The sequence below is a fragment of the Plecotus auritus genome (genome assembly GCF_963455305.1).
Source record: "Plecotus auritus genome assembly, chromosome: 12".
Taxonomy (NCBI): Eukaryota; Metazoa; Chordata; class Mammalia; order Chiroptera; family Vespertilionidae; genus Plecotus; species Plecotus auritus.
This window is the reverse complement of record NC_137778.1, coordinates 31,077,203-31,101,382: the sequence shown is the minus strand read 5'-3', so window position 1 is coordinate 31,101,382 and position 24,180 is coordinate 31,077,203. Positions and strand designations below refer to the sequence as shown.

General features: G+C 39.6%; 1 protein-coding gene across 9 annotated transcripts in view; it reads right to left on the bottom strand.

Annotated features, from left to right (window-relative positions):
• RPRD2 (regulation of nuclear pre-mRNA domain containing 2) overlaps window positions 1–24,180 on the bottom strand; it is a 74,253-nt gene that overhangs the window by 31,203 nt on the left and 18,870 nt on the right. For 5 of the 9 annotated variants that reach the window (XM_080647507.1, XM_080647509.1, XM_080647510.1 and 2 more), the window contains exons 2-7: window positions 19,487–19,616; window positions 9,257–9,357; window positions 8,329–8,406; window positions 7,019–7,071; window positions 6,104–6,230; window positions 84–259 (exon numbers count right to left, since the gene is read on the bottom strand). In XM_080647507.1, the coding sequence (XP_080503633.1) occupies window positions 84–259; window positions 6,104–6,230; window positions 7,019–7,071; window positions 8,329–8,406; window positions 9,257–9,357; window positions 19,487–19,616 (665 nt within the window). The remainder of the gene's footprint in view (window positions 1–83; window positions 260–6,103; window positions 6,231–7,018; window positions 7,072–8,328; window positions 8,407–9,256; window positions 9,358–19,486; window positions 19,617–24,180) is intronic. The other 4 variants (XM_080647508.1, XM_080647511.1, XM_080647513.1 and 1 more) reach the window with 1 other exon arrangement.

Sequence of the window (24,180 nt, the reverse complement as noted above, 5' to 3'; positions counted from 1 at the left end):
TCCTCATTGAGTTACGTAACACATGTAAAACAGTCACTGACATATAGTAACCAATCAATATGATAGCTCTAATTACTACTTACATTGGCCACCACTTTTACTTCTTTGTACTGTGCTTCATAGAAAATTCCAGCATTTTCCAGTGCTTCTGTTAGTGAGGGCCCATTTTTCACCTGCTTATCTAATCCATTCACAAATTCCTCCAGCTTGGCGCTTGCCTCCTCAAATTCTTTGGAGAACTTCTTCCCACCGGTCTTATCTAAAATAACAAAGGAAGTATTCATTTCAGGATAAAAAAGAAAAAGTAAACAATTAAATTTTTCAAAGAAAACCCCCCTCCAGATGATCAGTGAACCTGTTCTTACTGTCTTAATATGTAATATTCTTAGTCTCACAGTTTCACCTTTAAAAAGTTTCTCCAAATCACAAAACAGATTATTAAAATGATTCATGTGAATCTGCTAGAGTTAAAAGCAATAGTGCATCATGAAGGTACCAATATTTACAGTAAACAAAAGAAAGTCCAATTAAAAGGAAGTTCATTAGCCCTAACCGGTTTGGCTCAGTGGATAGAGTGTCAGCCTAGGGACTGAAGGGTCCCAGGTTCGATTCCGGTCAAGGGCATGTACCCTGGTTGCCGGCACAGCCCCAGTATGTGCAGGAGGCAGCTGATCGATGTTTCTCTCTCGTCGATGTTTCTAACTCTCTATTCCTCTCCCTTCCTCTCTGTAAAAAATCAATAAAATATATTTAAAAAAAAGTTCATTAATTTTCTTTACAAATTTGATGCCATTCTACTACTTTGGAATAATGGAATGAGGCTTGATTCTGTTCTCTTAGACCAGGGGTGGAGAATCTTTTTTCTGCCAAGGGCCATATGAATATTGATAATATCATTTATGGGCCATACACAATTACCAACTTAAAAATTAGCTTGCTATATTTGGTCAAACATTTAATGAACTCACCACTAATGCCTTGGCAATGCCAGATCAAATGATTTCTTGTGCTAAATGTTCCTCACCCCTGACTTAGACCATTAACTTTTAATCCCCTAGAATGTATGATACATGAAAAAACTAAGGTTCAGAAAAGTAAAGATAAAGTGACCACTCTGTGAATCACACTAAAAATTCTTCTTTCCTATCTGAAGATCTCTAATAATTTTTCATATCAGAAGAGTACTAATCCTCAATTATTTTTGCATCAATAGTGACATTATGGACCTGGCTGGTGTTCCCAAAGGTTAGAGCATCGAATTGAGCACCAAAGAGTCTCGGGTTTGATTCCCAGTCTTGGACACATAACAGGGTTGTAGATGATCCCTGGTCTGGCTGGAGCATGTGCAGGAGGCAACCAATTGATGTGTCTCTCTCACATTGATGTTTCTCTCTCTCTCTCTCTCTCTCTCTCTCTCTGCCTCCCTCTTTCCCTCCCTCCCTCCCTTTCACTCCAAAAAACAGTCAATGGAAAAAATATTCTCAGGTGAGGATTAAAAACATACACACACACACAAAAACAATAGTGGCATTACGAACTGTTACTTACACTTCTAAGTATACTTCTTTCCCCATGACTGTAGGAATATGACTTTAGAAACGGGCACAAATTTTGGCTTTGTCTCTCATCAGCTGTGTAACTTAGGCAAGCTACTCATCTCCTTATGAAGTCTTGAATTTCTCATATATAAAATGGAAGTTTTTAATATACTTCTGGGTTGTTGTGAGGATTAAATTCAATAACATGTTAAATTTATGTATTTATGTATTTATTTATTCATTCAATTAGCAATAATCATGCCTCGGATAAACCCCATTGGCTATGATACTGCCACTGTGCAAAGCTAACATGTTAAAATTTAAAGCATAGTACAATAACAAAATAGAGGCCAAAATGACTATCTAGTAGCCATTTACTCATTACTTCAAAAATATTTATTAAATGCCTATTATGTACCAGGCATTGCTCTAGGCTGGATACAGCAGTGAACAAATAAGGATAATTTCACTCAGTGTGATTCAGTGATTGAACGTTGACCTATGAACCAGGAAGCCACAGTTTGATTCCTGGTCAGGGCACAAGCCCAGGCTGCAGGCTCCATCCCCAGGAGGGGGCATGCAGAAGGCAGCCCATAGATTATTCTCTCTCATTATGGATGTTTTTATCTATTTCTCTCTCTCTCCCTTCCTCTCTCTCAAGTCAACAACAACAACAAAATATATATATTTAAAGTACAAAGGATAGTTTCTACCATCATAAAATTTATATTATGATAAACTATTAATATTATTTATGACCTGGGTGGTTGCTCAGTGGTTAGAGCATCAGCCCAAGCACCTAAGCGTCACGGGTTCCAAGGGCACATACCTGGGTTGTGGGTTTGCTCCCCACCCCCCATGGGGCCCATGTGGGAGGCAACCAGTCTATGTCTCTCTCTCTCTCACATCAATGTTTTTTTCTCTCTCTCCCCCTCCCTTCCACTCTCTCTGAAAAGCAATGGAAAAAATATCCTCAGGTGAGGATTAACACACAAAAACAAAACAAAAACTATCTTACCTAATAATAGACAAACATGTAAATTAACCATACCTCCGCTACGCCCACAGCCAATCAGGAGTGATATGCAAATTATCCTGACAAAGATGACGAGTTAATTTGCATATGTAGGCACGGAGCAGCCGGGAGGGGCAGGATGCCTGCTATGAGGGGGAGGGTGGACGGTGGAGGGAGCTACAGGAGCAGTGCTCCGGCCAGGAGCGAAGACTGCAGGCTCCTGGGCAGCCTGGAGTGAGGACTTGCAGGCTCCCGGTGGCTGGAAGCGAAGCCAGGGGAAGGAAAGCCTATTTTTGCACGAATATTGTGCAACGGGCCTCTAGTTATTTATAATTTACAATGTAAGGAAAAGAGAGCAACTAACTAGATTTTATGAGGCATTACAGTGACCGTATTAAAGAGCATACCCAAACCCGTTAATCACACATATGAAATATACCTGCCTATATATAACCTAATATATCAAGAAAGCACCAGAAGTGGGGAAAATGACAGAATTTATTTCTTTGGGTTTTTAAACTTATTTTCTCCAGCTTTCTTTCTTTTTTTATGCTGTACACCTTAAACTTATACTTTATTTTTTTTTCATTTTTAATAAATCTTTATTGCTCAGATTATTACAATTGTTCCTCTTTTTACCACCATAGCTCCCCTCCACCCGGTTCCCACCCCACCCTCTGCCCTTACCCCCCCCCCCGCCACTGTCCTCATCCATAGGTGTACGATTTTTGTCCAGTCTTTTCGTGCACCCCCACACCTTTTTCCCCCCGAGAATTGTCAGTCTACTCCCTTTCTATGCCCCTGATTCTATTATATTCACCAGTTTATTCTGTTCATCAAATTTTTTATTCACTTGATTTTTAGATTCACTTGTTGATAGACATGTATTTGTTGTTCATAATTCTTATCTTTACCTATTTCTTCTTCTTCCTCTTCTTAAAGAATACCTTTCAGCATTTCATATAATACTGGTTTGGTAGTGATGAACTCCTTTAGCTTTTTCTTATCTGTGAAGCTCTTTATCTGACCTTCCATTCTGAATAATAGCTTTGCTGGGTAGAGTAATCTTGGTTGTAGGTTCTTGCTATTCATCACTTTGAATATTTCTTGCCACTCCCATCTGGCCTGCATAATTTCTGTTGAGAAATCAGCTGACAATCGTATGGGTGCTCCCTTATAGGTAACTGTTTTTCTCTTGCTGCTTTTAATATTCTCTCTTTGTCTTTTGCTCTTGGCATTTTAATTATGATGTGTCTTGGTGTGGTCCTCTTTGGATTCCTTTTGTTTGGGGTTCTCTGCGCTTCCTGGACTTGTAAGTCTATTTCTTTCATCAGGTGGGGGAAGTTTTCTGTCATTATTTCTTCAAATAGGTTTTCAGTATCTTGCTCTCTCTGTTCTTCTGGCACCCCCATAATTCAGATGCTGGTACGCTTGAAGTTGTCTCAGAGGCTCCTTACACTATCTTCATATTTTTGGATTCTTTTTTCTTTTTGCTTTTCCAGTTGGGTGTTTTTTGCTTCTTTGTATTTCAAATCTTTGACTTGATTCTTGTGATCTTCTAGTCTGCTGTTGGATCTTTTTATATTATTTTTTATTTCAGTCAGTGTATGCTTAATTTCTAGTTGGTCCTTTTTCATATCCTTAAGGGTCTCGCTAAATTTATCGGCCTTTTCTAGAAAATTCTTGAAAAACCTTATAACCGTGGTTTTGAACTCTATATCCAGTCGTTTGCTTGCCTCCATTTCTTTCATTTGTGACCTGTTTGTCTCCGCATTTTGGCTGCTTCCCTGAGTTGATAGAGTGGCTTTGTGTACGAGGTGTCCTATAGGGCCCAGTGGCTCAGCCTCCCCAGTTACCTGAGGTGGACACTCTTGGTGCACCCCTTTGTGGACTGTGTGCACAGTCTTGTTGTAGTCAAGCCTTGATTGTTGTTGGTATCACTGGGAGAAATTGAACTCCAGGCCAATTGGCTGTGAGGATCAGTTGTGTCTATGCTGAAAGAACTTCTGTGCTCGCCAAAACCGGTTTGGCTCAGTGGATAGAGCGTCGGCCTGCGGACTGGGAGGTCCCAGGTTCGATTCCGGTCAAGGGCATGTAACTTGGTTGCGGGCACATCCCCAGTAGGGGGTGTGCAAGAGGCAGCTGATCGATGTTTCTCTCTCATCGATGTTTCTGACTATCTATCCCTCTTCCTTCCTCTCTGTAAAAAATCAATAAAATATATTAAAAAAAAAAAAAAGATTTACCATATACCTTTAAAAAAAAAAGAACTTCTGTGCTGGAGACACCCTTATGAGACAAGACTTGCTTCAGTGGGGCTTTGGTGCTCACTGAGTCTGCCCCCTGAGTGTGTCCCTTATGGATCTGAGGAGTTGTAATCTGGATGGTCCCACTCTGACCCCTAGGTACACTTGCTCTTGGATCTCCAAGGAGGTGCTAATTTAGCCTCTGCCTGAGGCCACCCAGCAGGAGCTACGGAGAGATCTGCAGATTTTTCTTCTTTGTTTGGGTTTTGGAGGTGCCTAGATGAGGCCCAGCTGTGAAGCAATGCAAGCTGCTGTGGGGCCTTGGGCCTTCTTTTGGATGTTCTGGGTCTCACTGACTCAGCTGCAGTTTGTTAGGTAAGTTCAGAATTCAAAGGACCAGGTTATTCATATGCAAAAGCCTCTGTGCTCAGCTTGGATGGGGCGGAATCTCAGGGCGGAGCAAATAGCTATGGCTTCGTGGGCCGGGATCTCAGGGTGGAGCAAACAGCAATGGCTTCCCGTCAGCCCTGCCCTAAGAGGCCCCTGGGTCTCAGTGTCCCGCGGTAATCACTGCGAGCACCTCTGAGAGAAAGCAACCCTCAAGTTTTGCCTGCTGCCAGACAGTCCAGTTTCTCCCCGTATGAGTCTGGGTCCCCAGAGTCTCACCTGGAACTGGAGTTCAGAGCAGTCAGGAGCTTTTGTCTCCCTCCCGATTGAGAAAGCCAACTGCATACTCAGTTGCCAGCCCTCTCCGTGCATGCGCCTCCGGGAGCTTTTGTCTCCCTCCCACTTGAAAAAGCCAGCCGCATACTCAGTTGCCAGCCCTCTCCGCGCGCGGGCCTCCATACCTCTGCCTTCCGCAATTCCTGTGAGTCTCAGTGTGCTTTTCTCTTTCCTTCTAGTTGTAGAATTTCCACTCAGCCAGCCTTCATGTGGTTCTGGATGATGTCCGTTTTGTCCTTTAGTTGTAGTTTTGAAATTGTGCGAGGCAGCAGTCTAGGTGTTTACCTATGCTGCCATCTTGGTTTCTCTCTTAAACTTATACTTTTTATCTCAATCTCTCCAGCTTTCTTGAGATATAATTGACATATAATACTGTGTGAGTTTAATGTACGCAGGTGAAGGACAGAAATTTACTTATGAAATGTATATGCATATAATCACTACCTGGGAAACCAGAGCTGGCACAAGTGCTCTCTATAACCAACTAAGGATTCTCTTTATGGAAGAAGCTAGTCTTACCACTTGAAAATGACAGATCTGGGAAGAAAATCTGAGTTATTCTTGTTAAAAGGATGTATTACCTTTTAAGCATTTGAGAGTTTCTGTGCTACACACATCCACCCGCATAGTTGACAGCTGTTTTTCCTTCAATTCTATCTGATCTTCTGAGCGCTTGTATAGCAAAAGCTCTTCAATGAGGGCCTGAGACTGAACACAGAGCAGAGTCAAATTTCATTCACAAGATCACTGACTTATCTTTCCCCATTAAAACCTAGTAAAACCCCAAGAGGGAAAAACCCTTCCCATTTCCTCATAATCAGGGATATCAATATCAATTCTCATGTCAAAATATTCTTTTAGTCTTATACTTTAAAAGATCCTTTTCCTGCCCTGACTGGGTGGGTCAGTTGGTTGGAGCATTGTCCCATACACCAAAAGGGTTGTGGGTTTGATTCCCAGTCAGGGTACATACATAAGTTGCAGGTTTGATCCTGCGCCGGGACATGTACGGGAAGCAACCGACAATGTTTCTCTCTTTCTTTCCCTTCTTCTCTAAAATTAATCAAAACATATGCTTAGGTGAAGATTTTTTTAAAAAAAATCATTTTCCTTGGTTATTCAAAGCTAATTTATGGATATAGGGTTAAGAATAAAACAAAGGCCCACTTATATCTTAAAATTTTAATTAGATAAACATAGCCTTATTATTCTAACTCTACACAAATTCTAATTTAGTAGAGCTTCAAAGAAAGATGAACCGCACGTTGGGGGATTCAGAAGTAAGCCTGTAACAGATTTTCTATAAGGTTATTTTTTCCATTAGGGAAACAGATAAAACTTCAAGTAATCTGATCCCAATCTGGATTCCCTTAGAATTTAAGATATAAATGATGTACAAACTGAATAAAAATAAATCTTATTGGACTACAGAGGAAGCTATAACACAAAAAGGGTGAATAATGCTATGGCCATGTTCAACATATTCTGTAACTTACTCGAAATTCAGCAACTATCTTAGATTTGAGAGCAGCTTTTGGATTCGAGGATGCTGTTGGAATGAAACAAAACATCATTAAGAATACAGACAGAAACTATTGACTAATATTCAGAAAAATTTTAGCTCTTATAGTTAAGGGTGTACTTTTGAACATATGTCAAACATGCACATTTAAATAATAATATCTAGAATAGTAGAATATGAAATTTAAACCTTCCCAAGCGTGATCAATATAAAAACATGACTGACGGACTTACCTCCAATAGGCCCTTTAAGTCATAAAGTCCTAGAATTATTGATTTGGAGATCCTGAGATACATGAAGTACCTTTTTTCCTAATCTGAGTGTAAGAGGATCTCAATACTTCAAAATAAGAGCGTTAAGGAGCAGGACATCCAATTAATCCTGAGCACCGGCTGAAGAAAATTATTTACAAACATCAACTCTATTCCTATGTATTTAGCTTTGGATTTCTTTTTCTGGTGACTCAGTTCATAGCAAAAACCGGCAAAGAAAGTTCTAAGTACATTCCCACTGTGGTGGAACTTTGGCTGAAATGATGACTCCTGTTGTTCCTAAGCATGCAACTTATGCCCAAAAGGAAGATAGAGGACTCCCTTAATCATGATGAATATCAAATGCTTGCTGGAGCAAAACCATCCCAAGTGTCTTGATTTACCTCCCAATTCTCACTGTCTTTTACCTTGTTCCCTCCACACCTTCAGGTCTTTCTCAATATTCCTGTTTGGCCCACAGCAGCCTATCACATGCAGTATTCCACTCCCTTAATCTCATGCTGGGTAAACATGATAAACATAGCAGGAGCTCCTGTTAGAGAATGAGCTTCTGGCCTGATCTGAGGCCCATGTCTAATCTGGTAGAGTGTATCCCCAAATCTGAAGGATTTCATGGCTCCCACAGAAATGCTTCTTAATGCCTAGTCTCCTCTTCAGCTCTGTTGTTTAATGCCAGCTGCCTCTAACTTCATATAGCTTTGAACCTGAGTGTTAGCCTGGGGCACTATCAAGTATTTATTTTCTTCTTTCAATCCCCCAACTACTCTTGAATCTTCACTCATTTAAACTCTCTTCCTGCATTTTCTTTGTTTAAAAGTAGTTTTTGTTTTGTTTTGTTTTTAAGAAGTAACTCCATGATGGCTTGTTTAGTGCAAGTCACTGGGAGCCTCCCAGGCCTGGAAAACACAGGCTTGCCCATAGTTTATGCGAGGTATGATGTCAAATGGTCTACATTTTCTTCTGCTCCAAAAAGAGGAGTTAATTTTATATTAGTTGAGATTTTGTTCCTTACTTTGTGATTTCTTCCACTGCTTATTCGGTTGTTTGTTCAGATTTTCTTTCAGCTGCTTCTGAGTTTTGAAAGTGGTACCTGGAAAACATTTCAGTTTTTGCAACCTGGCATTACGGGAAGCTGTTCTGTCTGTCCACTTCAGTGTCAAAGTTGTAGCACGAAAACAGGCAATCCGAGACTGTGTGTTGTTTCTTTCTTTCCTTTTCTTTCATTTTTATTTAAAAAATAAATAAAACACCTACCAGATCTCTAAGAAGCTGTCAAATAAACATAATTTCTACTGTCAATGAAATGACTGATTTTGAGAATAGGACAGGAAGCTTAAAAATACCAGTTAACACATTCCAATGAAGAATTTAACAGCTTCTTAGAAGTTGCTATTTGTAAAGCAAATTTCTAGTCAATAATGGTCATGATTTAAGATATCACCAGCTTCTATTGCATGACTTAATTACATGTATCTAATATATAAGAACTAAATAACTTTTTAAAAAACAGGCATGCCACTTACTGTAAATCTAAACCAAAACAGAGACTAAAGAATGCCAATATATGCTTAATATCAAATACTTAGTGAAAACTGAAATCCGGTCCAAAAATTCTCCAACAGTAAGAGGACAGGGCAGTATTATTAAGCACAAAAAGTAAACTTTAGTTTAAACACTTGATGTAAAGCAAATGGATGACCATCATCACTTAATATGCTTGACTTTCTTTAGACAATAAAAATAAAATCCAACCCTCCCCAAACCAATTCTACTTAAATTTTAATTCGGATTTTTATAAGTATTTAATTTTAAACAAACAAGGTCAGATCCAAAACTTTCTATTTCATTATTAAGCAAAAGGACCAGATCTACAAAATATATACAATTTTAAAGTCTGAACAATGACTCAAATTTTCTTCTAGGAGAGAAAAGACACTTACTCAAAGCTTCTCTTAATGCCATAATCATTTCTTCTGGGTAAACATTTCTGTCCTCCCAGATTTTAAAGATTCGTTCTATAGATTTAGAGACAGATGGATCCCTAAGGAGAAAGAAAAAGTTAGATAAAAATGTTAATGTATCTCAAACTATAGATCTAAAAATAAAGTTATCAACAAAATTATTTTCCAAGTGTCTTTTGATGTTTATTTTAAAACTTGTTTCTACATGTCTAGGACTAAAATCTTAAGCACTCTTACTCAGTTCTATGAATGACACAGATGAGGCCATGGACAACACACTGAACTTACTGCTGGATATGAAGTTGAGAGGGCCACTCAGAGTATGCCTTGACACAACTAGCATCCCAAAAGACAGACTGACTCTAATAAGATAAAATCTAGTAATAAAGAATCTGGTCTAAAAAATCAGTTGTATGAGGACAGAATTAAGACAAGGCTTAGCAATACTTTAAAAAACTCAGAAAGTAGCCCTGGCCAGTGTGTATTGTGGTTAGAGAGGGCACGTATCTGGGTTGCAGGTTCGTCCTCAGCCACGGTTGAGACTCTTGCCAAACAATTGATGTGTCTCTTCCACATCAATCTTTCTTTCTTTCTTCCCCACCCTGTCCACTCTCTCTAAAAATCAATGGGAAAAGTATCAAGTGAAGCTTAAAAAAATAATAATTAAAAATTAAGAAATTAGAGTGGAGATAAATTTTATCTCTAAAACCTTGCTACTCTGTATCTCCTAAAATAATGACCATTTTATACCTTATCTTTTTTATTTGCTTATAACAAGTATCTTCCCTAGTGTGTCACCTGTCTTATGGCTTATTCTATAACACAGAAGTTTAATTTTGATGTAAGTTCATAAATACTTTTATTTATTAATGTTCTTTGTATCTTAAGAGCTCTTTAATTCCCTTTGTCATAAAATTTGTCATATTTTCTTCTAACATTTTAAAGTTTTACTACCCCAAGGTTTAATAAGTTTGCAATATATAATTACTGGGTTGTTTTCCAAATTTTATTTAATACCCCAAGGCTTAAATAAGTTTGCAATATATATCTGGGCTATTTCCAAATTTTCATTACCACAAATACTGTTGCTATAAAAATTCTCTTCCATCAATTTGCTGCACATATACAAAAGTTTCTCAGAGCTTTGTAAAAGACTAAGGGTGGAATGCCAAGATCATAGGGTGTATATAACAAACTTTTTATTTTTATTTTTTTAAAGGTATGGGCATTTAAAAAATATTTTTATTGATTTCAGAGAGGAAGGGAGAGGGAGAGATAGAAACATCAATGAGAGAGAATCATTGATCGGCTGCCTCCTGCATGCCCCACACTGGGGATCAAGCCTGCAACCCGGGCATGTGCCCTTGACGAGAATCGAACCTGGGACCCTTCCGTCCGCAGGCCAGTGCTCTATCCACTGAGCCAAACCGACCAGGGCTATAATAAACTTTTTAAAAAGCATATGTTTTATACCATCCAACCCTCAAACCAACAGTATGAGAGTTCCCATTGTGCCACAATCTTGCTAATTTTGGTATTGGTGAACTTTAAAATGTATATGTGCCAGATATTAATTTATTGCCTCTCTGCTCTAAGCCACCCTTCTTGGTGCTACTGGAGCCAGAATGAACCCTTGGCTCTTCGTTAGACTCTGCCAATAGAGGGCCCTAGAGTGACACTGAGAGGCTGGAATTGGCTGTAGGGATTCTTTTTGTGTTCTGTTCTGTTCTTAAGTGGATCAGCAAGCATACAGGCATCTTGGTGGGGGGTTGCTCTTGCATTGCAGTTCAGTGATGAGTGCTCTCCACCCTGTTTCTCAGCCAATACAGTGGCAAGTAGCATGTGCAGGTAGCAATTCCCTCTTTCCTCAGGTTAGAGTCTCAGCTGGGGCTCCTCATTTACTTTTCCCTCAGGTCCAGAAGTAGTCTCACCATACCTTAGAGTTCTTTTATTCTTTTTTTTTTTTTAATATATTTTATTGATTTTTTACAGAGTAAGGGAGAGGGATAGAGAGTCAGAAACATCAATGAGAGAGTAACATGGATTAGCTGCCTCCTGCACACCCCCCACTGGGGATGTGCCCGCAACCAAGGCACGTGCCCTTGACCGGAATCGAACCCCAGACCTTTCAGTCCGCAGGCCGACGCTCCATCCACTGAGCCAAACCGGCCAGGGCCTTTTATTCTTTTCTAGTAGTTAGTAACACCTTTCACCTACTTAACAATTCTTGTTTAATACTCACCCGAGAATGTTTTTATTGTGTGTTTTTAAAATTATCTTTATTGTTGAAAGTATTACAGATGTCCCCTTTTTCCTGGGTTGTGGGCTCAATCCCCAGAAGGGGGCATGCAGGAGGCAGCCAATCAATGATTCTCTCATTATTGATGTTTCTATCTCTCTCTCCCTCTCCCTTTCTCTCTGAGATCAATAAAAAATATGTACTTTGAAGTAATTAATAGGTATTTAAACAATTTCTGTTCTAATTTTTAGTATAATAAGTGTCAGGTAAACTCTTTTATTTATTTATTTTTTGGCCTTTTTCTTCCTATTTTGTAATTCTTTATGATCCCATTATTGATTGCACTGCAATATTTTCTCCCATTCTGTGCCTTGTTTTTCACCCTCTGATCCCCAAGACAACCTTTTAAATCCATTTTTATTTTCTTTTTTCTTCTTCACATACAGAACTTCTCCACACGCCACATTTTATTTTTTCAGCTATCAAGTTACTGCATGTCGGTCAGGTGCCATTTCATCCCTAAAACTTTGCTGGCATAAAAATATGACAGTTAACCTGTGTTCAATCTATAAAATGTTTACATACCACAGCACATTAAGCTTATGTGGCAATTAAACCACATAAAAATAGGACAAGACCTCCATTCTACATGTTCAGAATCAGGTGTTCACAGGCCCTATTAGGTGACTGTACAATAGCTCCAAAAGGCAGCAGAGGCAACAGTAACTTCAGAGGACATTGCACAATATGATCAGGAAGCACATCATGATGTTACCCCAATGTCATGTACCACCCCACCCTTTCTCTAAGGTGGTCTCATGCTTCTAGCATGCCAGTTCTGGCTAATACAAAATGAAGACAAGACAACATTTACTCTATGGAGATACTCTAACTCCTACTATGTATATATTGTGATTTTGAACATAACTTGTCTTAAAAACCTATCACAATCATCATGGTTTTTCAGGTTAGGTGTCCAATAATCCTACATTTGACTATAACTTATTTTGGCGTACAACTAGCACCAAAGCCAAGCTGGACATGCAATTTTTCCCATAATATGGAAAATATTTTGTCTATAATTAAATTGGGAGGATAAGCTGATAAGAATTGTTTTCACTCTTATGAATACTGAAGCATTCTATCCTTAGTTCTCCTTGAGGTGTCCCCTGGAGAGTCAAAGTCAGGATCATCCACACCACTGCATGCTTGAAGTACGATAATAGGAAACTGACATGCAACATAAACTGGGCCCTTCAAAAAGTACTCCATCAGGACAGACTGTGAGATTCTTCTGTTCTTCTAAATCTTTAGAAACTTCATCAAGTTTTTTTTATTATTTATTTTTTTAATTTTATTTAATTTTTTAATCCTCACTGAGGGTATTTTTTCCATTGTTGGTTTGTTGTTTTTTTGTTTGTTTTTAGAGAGAGTGGAAGAGAGAGGGAAAGACAAAGAGAAATATCGATGTGAGAGAAGCACATCGATTGGTTGCCTCCTGCACGAGCCCTGACCAGGGCCCAGGCAGGAGAGGAGCCTGCAACCAAGGTATGTGCCCTTGACCAGAATCGAACCCAGGATCCTTTGGTCCACAGGCCGACACTTTATCCACTGAGCCAAAACAGCTAGGGCCATAATGTTTTCAATGTACCTTTTATAGGACTCTGGATCAAACATACTGAATGAATATTCCAACACAGACACTAGTTTTGGAAAAACCCTAAGTCCTGGACTAGAAATCTGGTCACACTATTTTGCAACCTCATCGTTCTGAGTCTGAAGCATTGTGAATGTGAAAAGTGCAGCCAGAAACCCATAAAAGACTCAGTAGAAGAAGAGAAAGATCAAACCCCAGCTCTTGGCAGTGCGCCCCAGCAACACTCTAGTGGTCAGATTGTCAATGAAGAGCTTCTACTCAGCCGGGCTCATCATCATAGCAGCAGCTAACCTTTATTAAGTGTTTATTATATGCCAGTCACTATTCTAAGCTCTTTATATGTACTACTAGAGGCCCGGTGCATGAAATTCGTGCACGGGGGTGTGTGTCCCTCAGCCCAGCCTGCACCCTCTCCAATCTAGGACCCCTCGAGGGATGTCCGACTGCCCATTTAGGCCCGATCCCAGTAGGATCGAGCCTAAACAGGCAGTAGGACAACCCTCTCACAATCCAGGACTGCTGGCTCCCAACTGCTCACCTGCCTGCCTTCCTGATTGCCCCTAACCACTTCTGCCTGCCAGCCTGATCACCCCCTAACCACTCCCCTGCCAGCCTGATTGATGCCTAACCACTCCCCTGCCAGCCTGATTGATGCCTAACAGCTCCCCTGCCAGCCTGATTGCCCCTAACTCCCCTCCCCTGCAGGCCTGGTCACCCCTAACTGCCCTCCCCTGCAGGCCTGGTCCCCCCCCAACTGCCCTCCCCTGCAGGCCTGGTCCCCCCCAACTACTCTCCTCTGCAGGCCTGTGTCCCCCCCAACTGCCCTCCCTTGCAGGCCTGGTCACCCCTAACTGCCCTCCCTGCAGGCTTGATCGCCCCTAACTGCCCTCCCTGCAGGCTTGATCGCCCCCAACTGCCCTCCCTTGCAGGCCTGGTCCCTCCCAACTGCCCTCCTCTGCTGGCCTGATCGCCCACAACTGCCCTCCCTTGCAGGCCTGGTCCCTCCCAACTGCCCTCCCCTGCTGGCCATCTTGTGGCGGCCATCTTGTGTCCACATGGGGCCAGCCATCTTGTGTTGGAGTGACGGTCAATTTGCATATTACAATGGTGGGGGCCATCTGGTTTGCCCTGAAGGGTGTCCCGGATCAGGGTGGGGGTTCCCTTGGGGCATGGGGCGGCCTGGGTGAGGGCCTGTGGTGGTTTGCAGGCTGGCCACGCCCCCTGGCGACCCAAGCGGAGGCCCTGGTATCTGGGATTTATTTATCTTCTATAATTGAAAATTTGTAGCCTTAAGCGGAAGCCAGGGCAGGCCAGGCTGGGCGGGAAGCTTGGCTTCCTCCATTGCCGGGGAAACCCAAGCCTCCTGCTCGCTCCGTGGCCGCAGCCATCTTGGTTGGGTTAATTTGCATACTCGCTCCTGATTGGCTTGTGGGTGTAGCAGAGGTATGGTCAATTTGCATGTTTCTCTTTTATTAGTGTAGATTAACTCAGTTCCCTCATTCTGTGGGGTAGGTACTATTTATTACTGGCTCCATTATACAGATAAGAAAACTGAGGCTAAATTGCCTAAAGTTATAGAGCTGGAAGGTGGCAAAACCAGTATTCAAACCCATGTACCTTGGTTCCAGAGCCTATGGCCTTAAACCATTATATCTCTGGACATCAATGTGTATGTAGCCTAAAGTGAATGAAAAGTATATCAGAAAATGAGAAACTAGTTAGAAGGATGATATAATAATACAAATACATTAAATAGAGATAATGGGAAATTAAAAGGCAGAGAGAAAAGAAGGAAAAAACAACAAAAGAATCAGTCCCTAGTAAGTGACTAAGAAAGAGATAAGAATCTAAAATTACTAAGGGACCATTATAAGATTTAAAAACCCACCTATAAATTAAGTTTAGAAAGACTATTACTAGAGTAAAAATAATAGAGGACTAAGAGTCAGAAAAATCTCAGTTTCAGTCTCGGCTCTCTCACTAAATTGTCATGTTACTTTGGGCAATTTCTTAACTGTTCTGGGTTTCAGTGTTCTCATTTTGTAAGAAGGAAAAACAAAATCTAATCTGCTTACCTGCAAAGTTGGTTACTGTGAGTTTCAAATAACATTGTATAACAATTTCAATTTATAATATACTTTCACACAAATTATAAGAGTAGGGCTTTATACAAATATAAGGTATATTATTGTTTTAGACATTTTGAGCTGAATATCATTAGGTAGCAATGAAGCAGTAATTCCCAGAAAGTAATCGAATACATAGTAAAAAATCTAGGGATACAGATATAGTAGTTATTAGTACATGAGTAACAGTTACATCCATGAATAGATAAGTCTCCGAGAGAAAGCGTGTAAAGACAGAAGGGCAAGTCTGACAGTTTAGTAAGAAGGTGAGAAAACTGCCAAAATTCAAACTCCAAAAGGTTTCAAGACTTTCTTCACTAACCAACAACTAGCCATGAAGTCATCAGAAACTCTTAAGTTGGGTTTATTTCAGAGTACCAAGCTCATCATTTCCCCAAAATCTGTCATGGCATCTTTTCCCAATAAAGGTCATACATACATCTTTATACCATCAAAGTAAAAACAAGCAAACAAACAAAACACATTAAGCTCTGATAATAATCAGCATAAATGCACTTTTCAGTTCAATTAAAGAGAATTTAAAAGCAAAAATGACTGCCTTTTCTGAAAACCTGGGATAGAAACAGGCATTAGGAAAGTTCTGATATAATACAAGCAAACCTTCAGTTATAGGGATTCCTCTACAACCTATATAACATGTGTATAAAACTTATTGGTGAAAAAATAAAATAAAAAATTTATTGAAGTGGAAGAATAACCCCTAGTTTTCCAAGTGGTAACTCAACTCTGACATCCATAAAGATACTTTCCCTGTGCTTCAAATTGATATTTCAACTATTCTGTCCTCACAATGATGTATACATGCAGATAAATTGGCATTTTTGCCCCTTAGCTAGGATCTCTAGGATACAAATAGTAAATAAATATCATCAGGTTACCTTCATTTATGCCCCTCCCTTTCCCTCTCCCTCTTCCTCCCTCCCTCCCTCTCTTTCTCTCTCTCTCTCTCTCTCTCTCACACACACACACACACACATTTTTAGAAAGAGAAGAAGGGAAAGTGAGAGAGAGAAACATCAATTAGTTGCCTCCTATAGTACCGCTAACCTGGGATCAAACCTGCACCTGGATATGTGCCCAATTGGAATTGAACCCGCAACCTTTCGATGTATGGGACAACACTCCAACCAACTGAGTCAGACCAGCTAGGGCTCACATGAATATTTTTATTATAATAATAACTAGCACATCCAGGTTCTTAGCCTATGAAATTTCAAACCAGTGAGGGAAGGATAAACTGAAATATAATAAAAAGGAACTGGAATAATTAGATTGTTATTTGGAAAGAAAAAAAAAAAGTTCCCTAACCCATCAAAAAGAACTAGTTTTCCCTCTGGCCATCTCCTTTAACATATGACAGTGAGTTCACCCCATAGCAACTTTTAATCAAGTGAAATCAAGTAACTCCTTAAAGGTTCTAAAAGAATAAAATAATGCCTACTACAGAGGTCTCTAATAGGTTGCCCATGTCTCAAATTTAGTCATCAGATGTGTTTTATTTGGCTAATAATATTTTTTAAGGTGATTTAGTTTTACACACTTAAAAAATGGGGGGCTTCATATAAAAACCAGATTTTGACTTCGTTTAAAGAGTGAAAAAAGTCTCTGCAAGGTCTGGCAGTGTTTTTAACACTAGGCTCATATTCCTTTATAGCCATGGGCTAAGGGCAGAGTAGCTGCTGTCCCTTTTTGATGGATATTCCTCACATTCAACTCGCTTCACTCATCTATGTTACCTGCCTGGAACTTAAAATTTTTAAATTGGTTACTGCTAACATATACAGTATAGGAAAGGTACTGCTTTTCTATGTTGAACTTGAATCTGGCTACTTAACTGAACTCTCTTATTAGTTAATTCTATGTAGGCCACAGGTTGGCAAACTACCAAACTTGAGCCAAATCTGGCCTGCTGCCTATTTCTGAAATAAAGTTTTATTGGAACACAGCCATCCCATTTATGTATTGTCTATGGCTGCTGTCATGCAAGAATGGCAAAGTTGAATACTTGGGACAGAGATCCTATGGCCTGTAAATCCTAAAACCCTTACCACCTGACCCTTTACAGAAAAAGGTTACCCACCCCTGATGTGGGTAATCATATCATATGCAGATAATGACAATTCTGTCTCTTCTAAATGCATTCTTTTTATTTAGAAATGAATGGGATATCCAATAAAAAAGGGGATAGTATGATAATAGAAGGCACCCATCTTGGAATGCTTTTATTATTTTACCATTAAGTCTGATATTTACTGGGTTTTTGAAGATATCCTTCATTGAGTTAAGAACATTTTCAGAGCTTAACATTTTAATTTAAAGGACTGTACTTTATTTTGAGATTACGTCCTTCCCATCTTTTACTGTGAAATAGTAATAGAAATACGAAGTAGTTGTTTTAAAAAATATCTTCACATTGTAAAATAAAAGCTGACAACTATGAATTAGGTCATGAAATCTTAAGTCTAGGGAAGACTAGGTTAAATTTTAAAAAGACTACAGTGACATTTACAGCAGAAACACTAAGTGGGGATCATCTGGCATACTGCTTTTCTTACTTAAAATTACTGCGTTTATATATGTAAAGAGGCAGCACATACTAGTGGGTAAGTGGCACAGAACATGGGCTTGTCTAGACAGGCTTGGGTGGGAATTCTACAGGACACTCGCCCTCCACCCAGGGAGCTGTGAGAATTTAGACATGTTATTTAATCTCTCCAAGCCAGTTTCCTCCTCCTTAAAATGGAATAGTAGTAGTAGCTACTTTATAAAGTTGTTCTCAGGATTAAATGACTTAAAGCACACATAGCACTTTGTAAAATATCTGGTCAATTTCAAGTGTTCAATAAATGTTAGGTGCAATTGTTATTTTATGTATTCCTGACATGTGTATAAATCTTCATCACTTAGTACATTCAGACAGAGCCATATTTTGACCTTTTGTAATACCAAAATAGGTATCTCAAGTTAATAATCCAAAGGAAGAAACAAGGATCATTTAGTTATGATGGGGTTAATACTAACAAATGGATCAGTAGTATGTTATCTACATATATAAAAGCCTAAGCCACCATTGCAACTGAATGGACGACCGAACAGGCTGCATGGGGCAACTAGGCTGGCAGGGGGGGTTAGTGAGGGGTGACCAAATGACTGAGCAGCAGGCTGCATGGGGTGATAAGGCCGGCAGGAGGGTTAGTGAGGAGTGACCAAATGACTGAGCTGCAGGCTGCGTGGGGCAACCAGGCCCACAGGGGAGGTAGTTGGGGGCGACCAGGCTGGCAGGGGGGCGGGGGAGGGTGGTGAGGGGCGACCAGGCTGGCAGAGGCGGGCAGTTGGGGGTGACCAGGCCGGCAGTCGAGCAGTTAGGAGCCAGTGGTCCTAGATTGTGAGAGGGATGTCCCAGATTGGAGAGGGTGCAGGCTAGGCTGGGGGGATCCTCCCCCATGCACGAATTTTGTGCACTGGGCCTCTAGATTAATATATTTATACAAATATATTAAGCTAATAAATATATAATTTGAGGAAATATTTAGCTATTTTGATTGTTCCATATTATTCTTTTCCCTCCAATTGTGTGTGTGTGTGTGTGTGTGTGTGTGTGTGTGTGTGTGTGTGTGTCTTGTACCAAACAACTTACAAATATGGATAAAACACAAGGAAAACAATTAGTACAGGACAAAAATAAGATCAGATATGTGTTGCAGCATTTTGGAAAATGCTGGATATAATTTTGCTGAGAATGGAATAAATCAGTATGGAGTTGGGAATAAATATCTCCATTCCCCCTTTAATTACACAGATTTCATGAAGGGAATAAAATTTCAGAAAGACTCTAAAAAAAGTAGGCAAATGTGTAAAAACTCCCACAAAAACAGAAGCAGCAGTTGGAAAGAAGTAGCCAGAGAGTATGACCAGGAGATACATATGGTAAGTTAGGCCAGAAAAGGCAGACTGTTAATAACAAACTTTCAAAAAGGGAACAAAGAGTTTTTGAAAGAAAAAAACGCATACATTAGCAGGAAAGTTACAATGAATAACTTAGGCAAAATATTCTTGGATCCTTAAGTATGTACAACTATTACAGTTCTTAGTAATGGTTAAAAATTGAATCTAAAATTCTACATTTTCTAAGCTTAGATCCCAAAGACCAATAAGAATTTACTTACTTCACTAGAGCAGCTGCTTCAGGAAGTACATCAGCAAATGATTCACGGAATATGATTGCGTTTTTCCTTTTACAGTTCTGGATGACATCATTGGCAAGGTAAAAGAGATTCAAACGGTGGGGATAGGCAGCTAGAGATGATAAAAGATATAAATAAAACCAAATCAGTCAATTTATACTTAGTTCAATTTATTCCATATACAGTGTTCTCAAACTGCTATTAGACGGATGGATGAACAGACAAATGAACTAATATGATGAACCTACTGAACCTAGTGTCTAAAAACCTTGACTGCTTCAGGTTAAGTTTTTGTTCAAGCTACTCCTTGAATAGATTTCTTTATAGACGCTTGCCACTAAAAAACTCATTAACTCTGGAGAAGCTAAAATTTAAAGAACAAAACAAAACTACTCTCCCAAACATTTGAAAGGATAAAAAATTGAGTAGAAGCAGCTCAACTTGTTGCAAAAACACCAGGTTTATTGGAAAGAGCGTGGGCTTTTCTAGAATCCAATCAGAATGTGACCTCAAGCAAATTCCTTATAATTGTAGATAGACTCCTTTCATCAACCAGTCCAGATACCACTCAGATACATATAAGTCCTCCCATCTACTGGAAAAGAGGTTCTGCTGCTACTAGCATCACCAAGCAAAGGTCCTGGGAAATGAGTAATTTGATCCCATAAAACACACCTGAGTCAACCTTTTTCAAAGGCCCATGATTAGGCCCAATCAACTTACTATCTGGAACCTTGAGCAATGTCACCCCAAATTTCATTGTTATCCTGGACAATTTTAATATCCACATGGATGATCCATCATATTTTCTAATCCCCCAATTTCTTGATCTCAAATTGAGTATCCTCCCAGAACCACTCTTTTGTTCTTCACTTTCATCAGAATCTCAGTTCTTTATTTTCTCTACAGTCTCTTCCAGTATTCAAATTCTTTCTCCATCAATTCCAGAGTTTCTGACCCATTATTAAAATAACTCTTCTATCAAAACCTTCATCATCGTTCCCCCACCTGCCTCAAATTTAGCCTTTCTAGCACATGCACTCAACAAAATCTTAAATCTGGATCAATCCAACTGAATGCCTTCACTACAACTTTATTTCTGCTCCTGTGTTCTGTGAAGAAAAATCCTATCACCAGGAAGACTGAAACCATATAAATTCAAACTTCTTCAACTGGGCCCTCAATGCTAAAGTCCTTCCACATGTCTTAATCAGCATTTTCCCTCATTTACTGTAAGAGCTATTTCAAATTTCTACCACTCTTGTTAAGCCCTGTATGTTACCACATTCCTTTCTCACTCTCAGGAGATAAGCTTATATGCTATTTCACAGAGAAAGCATAAATCATCAGATGGAAATTATATTCTCTCAAAAAAAAGTTATCCACATTTAAACTCATCCAGATCAACTTAACCTGAGTCAGGTAAGGTCTTTCAGAATCAGGAATCTGAAAGACTTTTATGTATTCGCTGTCTTCACTTTAACTTCTATTAACTCCATACTTATAGAATGAAAACTTCACAGGTTGTTATAAGAATTAAATAAATCAATGTATATGGACAGGTGGCTCAGTTGGTTGGAGCTTCATTCCATACACCAAAAGGCTGAGGGTTTGATCCCCAGTCAGGTGCATTCGGGAGGCAACCAATCGATCATTCTCTCGAATTGATGTTTCTCTCTCTCCCCTTCCTCGCTCTCTAAAATCAACAAAAACATTTTAAAAACAAACAAAACAATGTGTATAAAGCATTAAGGAGAGTGCTTAGCACACAGAAAATGGAATGCTACCAGCATAAGCATTCACTTCCATGCCTTTAACTACTACCACCTATGTATCCATGACTCCCATATCCATACTTTTCAAGCTTGGATTTCCCTTTATCAATCAATGCTAAGTCTCAAAGGCACCTTGAGCTTGATTTTTCAATATTTTACTAATATTAAACTTCCTCCTCTTCCATCTATTACTCCTCCTGTATTTAGCCAGAATTTTAGCAATTTTTTAAACATATTTTATTGATTTTTCAGAGAGGAAGGGAGAGGGATAGAGAGTTAGAAACATCGATGAGAGAGAAACATCCATCAGCTGCCTCCTGCACACCCACCACTGGGGATGTGCCTGCAACCAAGGTACATGCCCTTGACTGGAATCGAACCCGGGACCCTTCAATCCGCAGGCCGATGCTCTATCCATTGAGCCAAACCAGTTAGGGCAGCAATCAATTTTTTGACTCCTCCTCCTCCCTACCCTTCAGCCCCAATTTGTTAAATCTCCAAGTCTAGCCAATTTTGTCTCCAATAACATCAAATTCATCCCTCTTCTCCTTCTCTATCTACTATAGCTCTTTGTTGGGTTCATCACCTTTAACCTGGACTACTACTTCAATAGCCTCCTAACTGGTTATTTTGCTTCTAGATTCGACCACCCCAAATTTATTCTCTACATTGAATTGCTAAATTCATCTTCTAATATGCAAAACTGTCCAGTTATTTCTGATATCAAATCTGCCAATGTTTTCCAATTGCTTACTGGAAAATGCCTAAATACCTTAGACTCCATTTATGATCTGGATCTTACATTCTGTTCTAGTCTCATCTCTTCCCCTTCAAAATCAAATTTTATCTTTAATGAATTACAATTCCCAGAAATCTCTCCCTCTCTGTCTTTCAGAACTTTCCTTTTCTATAATCCCTCTGAATAATCTTTAGTGTTTTCCACTCATCCACAGGAAAACATCCAAAATTTTAAATTTAATCCATGTCAGATTCTGACCCTCCATCTCATTTCTACTTCTGCCCAAAACATCTCCAACAATGTTACTGCCACTTTACCCCAATGTAAACCCTCCACTTTAGCCAGAGCACTAAGAAAGTTAGAAGGAATGAGAAAAGTTGGTTGAGGTAATCTGGGAAGATGCCTATGAATTTTTGAGAAGGCCCATCCTGAATGTTTTTCAAACCCTCTTACACTGGTTGAATTCTCAGCATCTATACATAGCAGGCTTTCGTAACTACTTTTTAAATGAATAAATTAGAAGAGAAAGAAGATACAATGAAAAGAAGGAAAGGAATGAAGAATAAGTAGTTTTCTATTCAGTTTGGTTAATAATCCCATAAGGCAGCTGAGAGAAACATCAATGTGAGAGAAACGTATTGACTGGCTGCCTCCCGCACCTGCCCCCAATCAGGGCCAGGGATCGAGCCTACAACTAAGGTGTGCGCCCTTCACCAGGAATCAAACCCAAGACCCTTCTGTCCACCGGCCAAAACTCTGTCCACTGAGCAAAACTGACCATGTTTTTTTTTAAAGGAATTTTTAAAATTGAATTTATTGGGGTGACAGTGGTTAATAAAATTATATAGGTTTCAGCTGCACAATTCTATAATACATCATCTGTATTGTTTTACTATTTTAAAAACACTAATAGCTTAATAATTTGCTTGAGGGCTCAGATTACAATTAGGTTATCTGGGAACAGATTCATCAACGAACTTGAAATGTACCTGGAACTCCCTCTTGATGAGGTATTCTTGTTGAGACTTGGAAACAATGTACTAACTCAGTGGTGTGATGCCATGGTTTTGAGAACCATCCTCAATAGCCAAGTATTATCTATATACATAAAAGCCCAGCGACTGGAATGGCGGAATGACCAGAACGACTGGTGGCTATGACGTGCACTACAGCAGCCAACCAGCCTGATCTGGGTCCTGATTGGCCCCCCGCCACCCCCATTTGGGGGCAGGGCTGGCCGGCCAACCACCCGTGGCCCCTCCCCCCGGCCGGCCCGGCCCAATGGGCCCCCATTGGAGTGGGCCTGCCGGACCCCACCCATGCACGAATTCGTGCACCAGGCCTCTAGTATACGAATATGCTCCATAAAATAAAGTACAAAGAATATCCCAATACAGAAATTAGAGATCTCAAGAGCTATAGGTTAATGGAAGTCAAATCATATTTACATTTAACTTACAAAAATCCATTTGTAAGTACTGAGCCAGAGTTTAAGAACAAAAACAATTAACAACAAAGTTAAACAAGTGTTCAGGGACAAAGGCAATTAAATTTCAAGATAAAATTGGAGACCAAGAGAAATACTGACTAATGAGAACTGGAAGAAATAATAAGATTATCTTCACAAAGATGAAGAGAAACAGAAGAACCAGCATGTTTGAATATTCCTAAATCTGTGGGTGTTTCAAGCATCAAAAAATTCAACTGATTTAATTTCTGAATGATTCACTCTATGGAATTATATACTACCAGTTACAGTATATATCATACATACTTACATACATACATATATACACGAGGTTGGGAATCATGAATAAAATAACTTCAATGTATACCGAAAGAGCACCATCTAAACTAAAAATTTCAAAGTTGTCTCTTAACATTCATAAGATATCAACTCAGAAGTTCTTTAAATAACTTGCCACTCATTTGTTAAATATTGTTATATACAATTATCTAGAAATCTACTAAATTCAAACATTCCCTAATTCTAAACAGAAAACTGTTCAGTGTTACCAATGATCAATAAAGAGTCAAAGAAACATAGAATCTAAATATCCACCAATAGCCCTGACTGGTTTGGCTCAGTGGATAGAGCATCGGCCTATGGACTCAAGGGTCCCGGGTTTGATTCCGGTTAAGGGCACATGCCTGGGTTGCAG